At 39.3% G+C, this 12,300-nt stretch overlaps 1 protein-coding gene across 1 annotated transcript in view; it reads left to right on the top strand.

Annotated features, from left to right (window-relative positions):
• Spag17 (sperm associated antigen 17) overlaps positions 1-12,300 on the top strand; it is a 215,576-nt gene that overhangs the window by 64,261 nt on the left and 139,015 nt on the right. The window contains exon 4 of the mRNA XM_028753003.1: positions 1,494-1,625. Within this exon, the coding sequence (XP_028608836.1) occupies positions 1,494-1,625 (132 nt within the window). The remainder of the gene's footprint in view (positions 1-1,493; positions 1,626-12,300) is intronic.

Genomic DNA, 12,300 nt, shown 5'->3' with positions numbered 1-12,300 from the left:
CTCTCTCTCTCTCTCTCTCTCTCTCTCTCTCTCTCTCTCACACACACACACACACACATATGCACACATGCACATATGTACATATATAAACACAGACACCGACACACAGATGCATAAACACATACACACATGCACATAGCTTTTGGTTTCTGTTTGTTCCTTTGGCATTTGGAAAGGAAAGCTTTAAAGACATCCTCTTCCTGGGTTTCTCATTGTGCAATGCAGAGCAGGAGCCTCTATAGTCTCTACAAGGTCCAATTACATTTTTGGCACTTGAAGACCCACAGGGCCTTCTGAAGCTCAAAGCAAAATATGCACCTCCCTTTCTTTAAACTATTTCCCTTGGCAAAGGGGAAAGTCAAAGAGACTGAACTGGTCATGGAAACCCTGACCCAAGAACTAATGTGAGCTTCAGACAAGACACAGCTCCAGAGAAGCAGTGCACACGGTCATTGTCTGAGATCGAGGGCCTGAAATTGACACCATATGTACCGGAGGAGTGATTGCTCCAAGGAGTGGGGAGAGAAAAGCCATATGTCAGAACATTGTAGCAACACCTAATTCATCCTGAGGTTATAAATAAATATGATGCTCCTTAAAAAAAACAAAGGTTGAAAAATTTTAACTAGATTGCTTCTGTGACAATCCTTCAGGCAGAAGTGGACTTTATTAGGGAGATAACAGGAATAAAGAGAAACATGTAACAACTTTTATGGTACATTTTACATGATTTTTTTTTTGCAGTAAATAAAGTGGTTATAGGGCTCCAAGGAAAAGAGCCCAGATGTTAGAGAGTTGTGTGAAATTTAGGGGAAACAAGCTGTAAAAAACACAGCCATAAAATAGGCTGTCAGTGCCACACATCTGGACAATACAGCTGTATGTTCCTAGTGCCTGTCGTCACCAAAAGAAAACTCAATAACCTCATTTCACCCCAATTAGTCCACATACCAACAGGATCAACATTAAGCAGCAAGGGATGGGGTGGGAGGCAGTGCACCATTCGTATGGTGCCCCTGTGTCAAGCAGTTTTATCTTTCACCTGAATTTGGTCAGCCAGAAATAAGGGGCTGCCAACATAGTCATTTTTACTATTATAAAACTCGATTTAATTATAACATCTTAGTAAGTCAGAGATTGACTGTTTGGACTGCTGGCTATGCCAAACAACACCAGACTTTCTGTAGCATAAAAGCAACCTGCCAGTCATCCCAGCTGGGGCCTTGCCTGTGTCTACTAAGCACAGTCCTGGGAGTGTGACACCACTGTACAAAGTGTTCACCACCTTGCTGAAGATGGAGCTGATAAAGAAATGACCCAGCCTTGACAGTCCTGGGCACATTTCCCGTTTATGCATTTCCCTGGTAATGACCTGTCTTTATATTAAGACAAATATCACAAATCATAAAGTACCATGTCATCTTCTTATCACTGACAGACTGTATCAAAGATTACAAAGTATCACCCTTCCTAATAACTGTGTTCCTTTCTAGGTGTTGCTGGCAGCAAAAACAATCATGGATACTGGAGAGAAATTAACCTTACCATTGATAGGGAAACTCTTGAAATTCCAACTTCTCCATGTTAAATCCAAGGACCAGCAGAGACGAGAAAATGAAAAGAAGGTACCATATAGAACACGGGTCCCCCAGAGCTCAGGAGTTAGTGGGTGGGACAGTTAAAGACCTCCCACCTTCCTAAGTCACTATAGTGTGTGTTGGGGCAAACCTGAAAGTCACCTCTGCTCCTTAGGAAAGGAGCTGCTCAGAGATGTATTTGAAGAGTTGTAACAAATATATTAAGTCCCCTTATTTGTGAAAATGACAATATCTATGGCATGTAATCAAGGTGGTTTTATGGTATATCTTTAATATTGTGTAAGAATGGGGCCCAGGAAAGAGACAGAGTCACAAGTAAATATCAAAACAAGGGGGAGGGGGGAAGAATCACCAAATTAGGATCTAACTATTTAAATTGTCTGTGATGTTCACTCTGAGTGTTGGTTAGCATGACAAGCATGCTGCCTCTTCAGAGCAAAGTGATAGCTTCAGTAACAATCTATCATTCCTGCTTCCAGATCCTCTGTCTGATCTTTTTTGTTCCTGCATAAGGAAACTTCTCATTTACTCTGCCTATGGAAATCAATCAGTGTGCTTTTTAAAATTCACATTTGTATCTGAAAAATATTTTTAAAATGCTTTCAGCAGAGTGATGCCCAATTCAGAGCCATTGGTTATGATCATTACTAGGAATGAGAAATGTTTACCTTAGTTTTAAAATTATGCTGAAATATTTTTGTGACACCAGATGCTTCTATATGCCTGTGTGATGTGTGTCCACATGCATAAGTGATGGATTGCAAGGTGAGTTCTTTGTGACCTTGAGTAGGAAGGACAAAAACTGACTAATGGAAATAGAAAAGATGAATGTATTCCCATTATGCCTTCCTTACCTTTGCAAAATCCTCAGATCTAGGTATCCTATTTGAGCTTTCAATAACGACAACGATGATGACGATCGTGATCATGATGATGACAACAATGACATCATCACTTGTACTTGCAATAGGTTGTATGTACTTGCAAAAGCTCTATGCTTTCCTAAAAAGAACCCCATATAGCTTTTTATTAAGGCGGCACATTCGGTACCCAGGAAGATTCTATTCAAAGAAATGGTTGATGTATGGCTTTCCATCTGCTGGTGCTTTCAACCATGGATCATAAATTTGTACCCTAAGAAACACCCAGAGAAGTTAAGAATTAGCAGAAGAAAATTTAGACAATTTAAAAGTATAGCTGTCTCCTCTTGTGTGTTTAAATGCCAATGTCCTGGAGGAACTTGAACTGTGCAAGTAAACTGTGAAGTTAGTAAAACACCATAGATGAGCAGCATGCTGAACAGTGTCGCTGGCTGGTGGCTGTCCATTATAAGTCACTAATTGTTTACTACAATATTTTCAGATTTTAGTAAGCAATCTTCAAATAAAAAATAGAATATTCTATACACTCAGGGATTTTTAAATATGTGAACTGTCATAAAATAACTTTACATCGTTCTTTTGCTCAGCATTTCTCTGAACTGTGAACTATATTAATATGGTTAGGAGATTCTGAAGCTATGGAAAGAACTTCAATTTGCTTGTTGGAAATTTAGGTGTCTAACGAGCCATGATTTGAAGTTAATTTCTTAAAGAAAAAAGCATGAGAAGCAGTAAGAGAACTCTGAGCAATTAAGAACCAACAATTACGCAATCTAATTTATTACCAGTGCTTTCCAGAGCACCAGCCCCTTGTGTCTGAGCTGAAACCATCTGAGCAGGTGCTAACTAAATGGATGAAAACTGATTGGAATGGATTACTCCCCGGAAAGTCGTCCTTGTAAATAAGAGGTGAAAGGAGTGGTTTGCAGGGTGAGGGGTGAGGTAATCCATGTACATCTCAGCAATGCGACCTGAGAGGTTAGCTGGAACAATTGAGGTTAATGCTCATCAGCCAAAAGTCTGGCGGAGAGCAATGTAAGCATGTACAGCATATCGTCTGCATCAGTTAATGGAAGTGTATTACCAATGGGGGAAGGCAGTCTTCCTCCTTGGCCGAACGTAGGAGAAGGTGCTACTTTGGTTGTACAGGGAACAAATCTTCAGCTTTTTCAACCTTGCCATTAAATTCACAGAGATACTCACTTTCATGAGCATATTCTAGTATATTTCTTGCATCTGTCCAACCCCAAGAACGTTTTATGTCTTCCATGTTTAATTTTTGGAAATGAACTTTCCAAAGGATGAATGCTTTAGGAAAAACTTCATAGCAGTAATTATAGAAAACATTAAGAAATGCAGAGATGCAGAGATGGGGGCACAGGGAAATAATAGGATTAGGCATTTCTTGTACTTTTGCCCCCATGGAACAGATGTAATATACCACCATATATTTGGTCCTATTTCCACATCTTTTTTTCTTCTTTAAAAACAAACAGTAAATTATCGTTTAAAGTGCCAGATAGAGTAAAGATATTTTAGTCCCAGCTAAGTTGAAGAATGTGCTGCAGCTGAATACTGGCTGTTGCTTTTGGTTTCTGCTTTGAAAGAAAACTTGCTAGATAATTAATATCATGGAAAGTACAAGAGAAAGATGCTCTGAAGGAACAAATGTAAAACTTTCAGCATGTGGACTTGTAGGATACAAATGATAGCTTCTAATTGTGAATATGCTTGACCTGTTTGAAAACACTCATGCGTTTGGAACCACTTTCATAATGACTTCCAGATATATAAATATAGATAGGATCAGATTAGAAACGTGCTCTATTGTATAAACATTCCTAACACCTAAGAATTTCTGAATAGGAAGATCCTGTGTAATAATAATAGCAAATTAGGCTGTCTACTATGTCATAAAATTTGAATGGAGTGTTTGTTGAGAAATAAAAACATCTCTAACACTTAAGAACTTCTGAATATGATTATCCTGTATTATAATAGTAAATTGGGCTGTTTACTGTGTCATAAAATTTGAATGGGAATGTTTGTTCAGAAATGCATCTCCCTTCCACCATTATCTCAAGGATCGGTCTGCAGCTTTTGTCCTGCATTAACGTCTGTGGTTAATTCATCAGCCCAGCAAATATTCACTGTAACAAACATCCATGGACGTAGTGCACTGGGTGCAGGGATTCCCATCATATTCATTCTGGTTTTAAACTACGTCTCTTGGTTTTTACTGTGGAACATTTGGTTTAACTATTGTATGACTTTTTATTTTCAGTCACTCTTGCTTCTGATTAACTTTTGTATTATGTATTAATTATAAGTACTTACTTGCTTGTGAATTGTATCTCAGTGAGATTAAGAAACTAAAAGAAAATGGTGTTCAAAAGAGTTGGGAAGTGGCTATGGCTACATTGCAAATAAACATTACTGACCTTTAATATTACTCACCAGTCTAAGTGGAGTCTTCCCATGATTCAGAGCTGGAATCAGAATATTTGAAAGCCTTTCCTGAAAAGATCCAAATACATTTTAATTGTGCCTTTCATGGGTGAATTCAATCTGCTCACGTTTTCTTAGATTTTCATAACAAATGCTTTTATATGAAAGACTAGCTCTTTTTGTCTGTAGTTTATGTACAGATTGTGTGCTGCCTTATTTTAGACGTACTAGAATGGAGGAAAGGCAGACATAAAGAACTACGGGTAGACAGTATCCAGCAACTTTTTCATTAAAAAAAATTAAAATAGCCTAATTTTGCCAACATGAAATAATGAAGCCCCATGCAAGCTGCAGCCTTCTCCCTATGAGAAATCATGAGAGATTAAGAAGAACCACTTCCTCAGACATCCCTGAGCTTCTTCCAGTCAAAACCCCAAGAAGCTGGAAATCAGCCAGAGAAATGCCATTTTGTGCGTGTGTTTTATTTTAAAGGAAAGGCCATAGGGACAGACCAGGAAATTACAGGCTGGTTAGTTTTGATTCAGTTGTGGTTAAATTCTTCAGAAACTATTTTAAGAAGTCAAACAGAGGAAGGGCAGGGATCCTGTGTGGAGGGTTCCTGGGTGGTTCTAGGAAAGGAATAACTTGCCTCACTAGCTGGCTGGAATTTTTTGAGGCAGGATTATCAAAATGAAGATCCAACTGACACAAATGGAAGATCTAAGGAACCTCAAACCCCAGCAATTCTACAGAAATAAATGATGCTCCAGCTGGCCTCTCTGCAAAACAGGACACTGCTTTGCTGACTGTTTGGATTTTTATTAATGAAAACTTTTCATGCACTACTAGAAAATTTTTATGAAAGGGGAAAAATAAACTAGCATTTTTAGATAGCAATTAATAATAGCTACTATTATTGACTGTTTATATTTTCAGACATGTTATACCATTCAATATGATTAGTACAGTGAGACTATGGGTAGTAGGAACTTAAGCATTCCTGAAGGCCAACAGCTGTGCGCTCAACAGTCAGGAGTCCAATCCCAACCATCAGATTGAATGTGTGCTGTTAATGACTGTGAACACTTCAACTGTCTGTCTCAGTAATTCTGAGATGGTCTCTGGCTCCCATGCAGTGCAACACTGTCTGATTCCGTTTCCCCAGGTTTCAGAGTCTTACTGGATAATCTGTCCACAGACAACTGCCCTGACTGATCACTTTCCATACAACTTTGTGAGGTTTAATGTGGGGACAGTTGTCAAGAAAAGGAAGAAAACTTAGCAAAGATTAAGAACATTGGGTTAACCAATCATTGATACCAAGAACAACCATGACTTAATCTCTAGTCCTTTCTTCCCAAGAAGTCACCCAGTCTCTTGAGGAATGAGATGTTCTCAGCTTATTTCACACACTCTAATGCCTCCTCCCTGCCCCTTCGGATGGTTAACAAGGATATTATTAGCTTGTAGGATGCAAAGTCTCTCTGACCCATGTATGATCCTGCAGGAAGCACAATGTCAGACCTGCAACCCCCAACTTGGGCCACCATACACACAGACACGCCCACATTTTGATTCACTGAAGTGTACAAATTACCTCCCACACCTAGTAATATTGTGTGGGCTTCTAAAGATTGTATCATTAGATCAAATGAAACAAATACACCCCTAAGCATGAATGGTTTTATTCATGTAAATGTATGTGTATGTGTGCTGCTGGTGTCGTTAGAGGCCAAAAGAGGGAACTGATCCCCTGGAGCTGGAGTTATATACAAGCACTTGGGATCTGCCCAATGTGAGTGACAGGAACCAAACTCAGGTCCTCTGGAAGAGCAACAAGTGCTCTTCACCACCAGGCCATCTCTCATCTATTTTTGGTTCACTCTAACACAGCAGTTCTCAACCTGTGGGTCTTGACCCCTTTGTGGAAGGGGGTCTAATGACCCTTTCACAGAGGTTGTCTAAGACCATCAGAAAACACAGATATTTACATTATAATTCATATCAGTAGCAAAATTACAGTTATGAAGTAGCAATGAAAATAGTTTTATGGTTGGGGGACACCACAACATGAGCAACTGTACTAAAGGGTAGCAACCATAGGAAGGCTGAGAGCCACTGTTCTATCAGCTCTCTGGAGAAGCAAGTTTTTAATTCAACTTCATGCATTTTCAGACCATTGGAGATACTGGAAATCACCTGGGGCAGTAAAGAGCAGGAGGGAGAGTGAAGAGGGAAAAACAGAAAATACAGAAAAATATAGAAAGCATAACAGATAACAATATCCTGATATTATCAATAACAGTAAGATACAAAATGCTTCCCTTTTCCACTTCCATATATATATATATATATATATATATATATATATATATATATATGTGTGTGTGTGTGTGTGTGTGTGTGTGTGTATAATTTACATCATATATTATAATATATATTATATTTAATAATCATGCTATATGATATATGGAATATATATATTATATATTCATTCCTTTATATAATTATAATCATAGTAAAATATTTTAACAGTATTTTAGCTAAAATGTATCATAATTTGGCTATTATCACAATATCCACATCTATTGTTATTACTTGTTCTGTGAGTTTCTACTGCCTACCCTAATTTTTTTATTTATTATTCTATTGATGAACATGTATGTGTTTTCTACATTTGGGGTAATAAATAATATATTATGCAATGCACAGTAGTCAATATTTTGAATAATGTATTTACAGTATATTTTAGAACTGGATTAATTGGGTCCCCAAATATTCCCATAATCTTGTGTTTTCAAACTGAACTATTACTATTAGACATAGTTCTCTATGTAAAAAATATCACCCTGACCAACTTAACTTGGAGATCACTGTGTGGCCATCTTGGGTATTTGACCATATGATAGCTGTTTAACAATGAAGGGATTTCATAAAAGTAAAACATATCTATTTCATACATGTATATTCAGAGTTTGGAGCATTTTCATATACACGCACACAAACACCTCTCTATTACTCCCTTTGTACTTCTCAATCCTGTTTCAAGACGATAAATGTGATTGGTATTGTCTTACCTCATACACAGTCTCTGAGGCTCTCACCATCACTGGAACCAGGCAAGTGAGTTCCTTATTAGGAGGAATGAAATGATCAAAAAGCTCTAACATAGGACTCAGAAAAAAAAAACAGTTTCTTGTAGAACACATAATGGAGAAGTGAATTACAATTTCCACAAGCCTGCTTTCTCCTCCATCTCTTTAATCTTACTGTGAAGATCTTATAGTAGGCCACATGCACACCAGTGATACAGGGTATGTAGAGCATTAGCTGTAAACCATACAAAGTATAGCTAGTCACTACCATGTACTTGGTTTCACCACTGAATCTCCTCCCCTCCTCCTTACTACTGAGAAAGAGAGGAATGTCAATTAGGTTTAGATGTTAGTATCAAGATGTCATTTAGAAATGAAATATCATCTGAAACATTTTGAAGTACCAAATAACTGAGTTGCTTTGCTACAGCACAGATATTTTCCCCTGTCTTTAGGAAGATGATGTAACTAAAGATTCTGTGTAGATTCACTTAACGGTCAACTGAGTATGTGAGATGCTGTAACTATCGTCAGGTATTGCTTTGCATGAGACTTCCACATCTGCTAAGTAGCTTAAATGGTTCAGAAGTCCCTATGCCTACCCAAAGCCCACCCACAGCAGGAAGCATCCAGACACCTTCTATTCATACTCTGTGTTAGAGAGAGTGAATTCCGTGATAAACTTGGCCCTCTACTCATGTGCTAGGGAACACATGTTCCCCAAACATGGCTGGGGAACAACTTTGGGGATTCTCCCTGCCCGAATTTTGTCTTGAATTGAAAGGAGTCTCCCTCAAATATTTTAAGCTATGAGCAGAAGACCCTGGGGTAGGAACATGAAGTCATATTGTCTCAAAGCAAGAAAGAGTGTATGAGCAAATTTCAGTTTGTGATTTAGGGTTCATTCGTGCTGAATGTTTGTCCAGTCTGCCTTGTTCAGCTTTCACCTGTAGCAGTGAGTTTAGCTACACTGCTTTGGCTTCCGGAAGGTTGTCTGCACATACCTGCTCAGGAGTTATCTGAATTCATGAATGGAACACACACACACACACCAGTTAATTTTTAAATATAATTAATTAATTAATTAATTAATTAATTAAAAAATTAATTGCCTTGGCTACCTCAAAGGCTGAACACTCCTAAAGCTTTCCCTGCTACCCCAGGCTCAATCAGGGATGTGGCCAGTGGTCACCTGCCTGAATTTTCACATGGTTGGTTGGCTTCCTCTCCTGAAGCTCCTATGTCCCATCCTTCTCCCTGAGCCATGGTGATTCTCTGTGTCCTTTATCCCAGTTCCTAGCCCACACAAATCTAAAAGGTCCCATCCTGTCACCCTTTGCCCAGCCATTGACAGATGGCATCTTTATTGATAGATCAAAAAACAATTGGAGACAAGGACCTTCAGTGTTTGAACATGTGGCTTCCAGATCAAAACAAAGCATTTGAACCAATCCCCAACATTTACCCCTAAATTCTACAGCAACCTGTAGCTTAGAGAGAGTTACCTAAAATGAGAGAAAAATGAAAGGTAAGGTTTGAACTTCCTGTGACTAGAGCTTAGTAGAAACAGAAGAATTCACTTCAAACCAAGTAACAATTCTAGGATCCTAGAGAGAGCTTGAGGATATGGCCCTGGTTCAGCCTCAGTATGGATGGTGGGAGGAATGAGACACAGTCTAAACACAGAAAAGGAGTGGATAGACTCGCTCTGAGGTCAGCTATGAGAAGGTAGAGGGAGCAAGGGACCTGTTCAGAAATCTACCGACAAACAGCTCTGCCAGACCTGGATCCCACTAGGACCAGGTGCTTGTGTCTGCTCCTACTCACTGCCGTACAGTTTCTTACCACTGGAGAATCCTTGCTGCACCCGGAGTTTCTTTCATAACTATTTTTCTTGAAGTTCTACCAATTATTATTGTTAAATGGAAAATTAAAGATGGTAAACTGTTTAGAGAGAAGGCCAAAGATAGTCATGTAAAAATGATGTGAAGAAGAGGAAATAAAGAAGCAGCTATCTTCACTCATCTTTCTAGGTGCAAAAATTATGGAAACTTGTAACTTCTTCATCTTCAACTTTTCAGTGATGATAACTATCTGTCTAGTACAATGGTGTAAAAAGTCTGACCAGGGTGAAACAAAAACATATTTGTGAAGGTGAAGGAGGCCAATGGTGACCACTCACTTATACTAAAAGAAATGAATCTAAAGTTGTGGGGTTTTTTGTTTGTTTTTGGTTTTTTTGTTTTGTTTTTGTTTTTGTTTTTGCCAGCTTCCTAGTGTGTCCTTGTTAAGTGGAGAAAAAGACAGCAGTAAGTAGGAAGCACAGCTAGAACATCTTGGAACTATTGCTGGGTCCCTGGGAAGACAGAGCAGAGGGAGTACAGACAAAGATAAAAGGAGAGAGGCAGAAAGGCAGAAAGAGAGGACACTGGGAGAGAAGCAGACACTGAAGCCAACTGGAGCCTCAGAACAGTAAGATGAGCTTAGGGCTGCGAGTCACACCAGCGTATCCTCTTCCGTAGCTCAATGTCCTTAGACAAATTGTATGTCTTGATAGAAATGACCTCTCTTGCTTTGTGAGATCAGATTTAAAAGCATGGTGTATGAAATTAGATTTCATACTGCATTAGTAGATACTGGCACCAGAATTTGTCACTGATTTTTAACTTGGGGTTATGATCAACCTACTTCTAAGACCCCAAGAAAAATCATAGGAAGCAAAGCTCAGGAGCTCCTGAACTGGTAAACCCCATGGAGGAAAATCCCTTAGGAATTTTCCACTGTGCTCTGCAAAAGCAAGTAGAGTGCTTAATTATTTGAATGAATGTATAAGTCAATAAAGGTTATTCTTTAAAATTATTTAACCTAAAATCACTTTCTTGTCTCAGTTCAAAGAAATTACCCCAAGACCTTGTTTTAAATTTCAGCCATAAAGGCTTCTGGAAGACGTTTGGTGGAAACATTGTGACTTCACTGTGGCAAGGGTAATGCCTACCAAAGACATTCACAGGGGTTTCACATTGGCTATCACCCAAAGCTGAGTTTTCAGAGGCCCTGATGAGCCCTGATAGACCCCACAGGCTAGTTGGAATCAGGACCATGGCTATGCTCCAAGGACTCTTTGCAGAGAGCATGGGTGACACAGCCTCTGAGCTGGCATTTCTGTTGAATAACTTGGTTATTAAATTGTTGCTCACTCCCACCAAGCTTGTGTTTTCCTTTATAAAGTGAAGCTAATGCTCTACCCATTGTACGTGCAAGGACATAACAAGGTGCAGTGTCTGCTATAAAACATGATCTTAGTAAATAGAAATTTCCTAAATATTGATGATGACAGCCATGATTAAAATAGCCCTTTGCTAATTTATGGCTCAGAATATTACTTTCAGAATTGCAGGGCAGACTTATTGGCCTAAAAGTTTTCTTCATGTAGAAAAACAAAGTTATAGAGAGAACTTCAAATATAAACCAGAGAGGTATGTTTAATGCTTTGCAGCCCTGGTACCTGATGCAGCTGCCTGACCACAGGTACGCCTGCCTGGTCTTCCAGACCTTTCCATTGGTCTGTCACTGCCCTGGACACTTGAACAGACACTAACATCCTTGGTTTCTCTGGGTCTTTTGTTCCTTTGTCATTGTGATTCTTTTTCTCATTGTGAACAGGGGTCTTCCTAATGCTTCTTGATCATCTCATGGTCATTTCCTCTGTCCTGCATCAGCCATTTGCTCCTGTGGTTCTACCCTGGCCCATCACCACTAAAGTCTTAAGGTCTCCCATTCTCTAACCTTGAATGTTCCCTAACCTTCCCTCTTAAAAATGACCTAAAAGGAACTGCCCCCACCCCCAAAGTGTCTTGAACTCCACTGTAACTACTTGTCTGTGGCAGCCACCAGTCTCCAAGCACTGTCACTTCTGCTGTTCATCCTCTACTCCATGGTACAGACATGTCACCCTGTGCTTTAGAAAGCTTACTCCCTCTCTTTTCTCTCTTTCCATCATGATCTTGACTCAGTGTCCCCACCACACCCCCTTCATGTCTATATCTGAGCAAAGAAAAACAACTCAAGGAATTCAGAGGACCCAACATGCTGGTTCTATTTGCATCTCACCATAGGCTGAGTCCTGCCACATTTCCTCAGGACACTTGCTCTTTGACTGTCTGAGATGACCCTAGTGTTGTCTAACCTTATTGAAAATTCCAGATTTTTACTTGATGATCTCCCATGCTGACTTCAACACACACACACACACACACACACACACACACACACACACAC

This window comes from Grammomys surdaster, unplaced genomic scaffold (assembly GCF_004785775.1).
Source record: "Grammomys surdaster isolate TR1022 unplaced genomic scaffold, NIH_TR_1.0 125941, whole genome shotgun sequence".
NCBI lineage: Eukaryota > Metazoa > Chordata > Mammalia > Rodentia > Muridae > Grammomys > Grammomys surdaster.
Note: the sequence above shows the minus strand (reverse complement) of the source record. Positions and strands in the feature narration are given on the sequence as shown.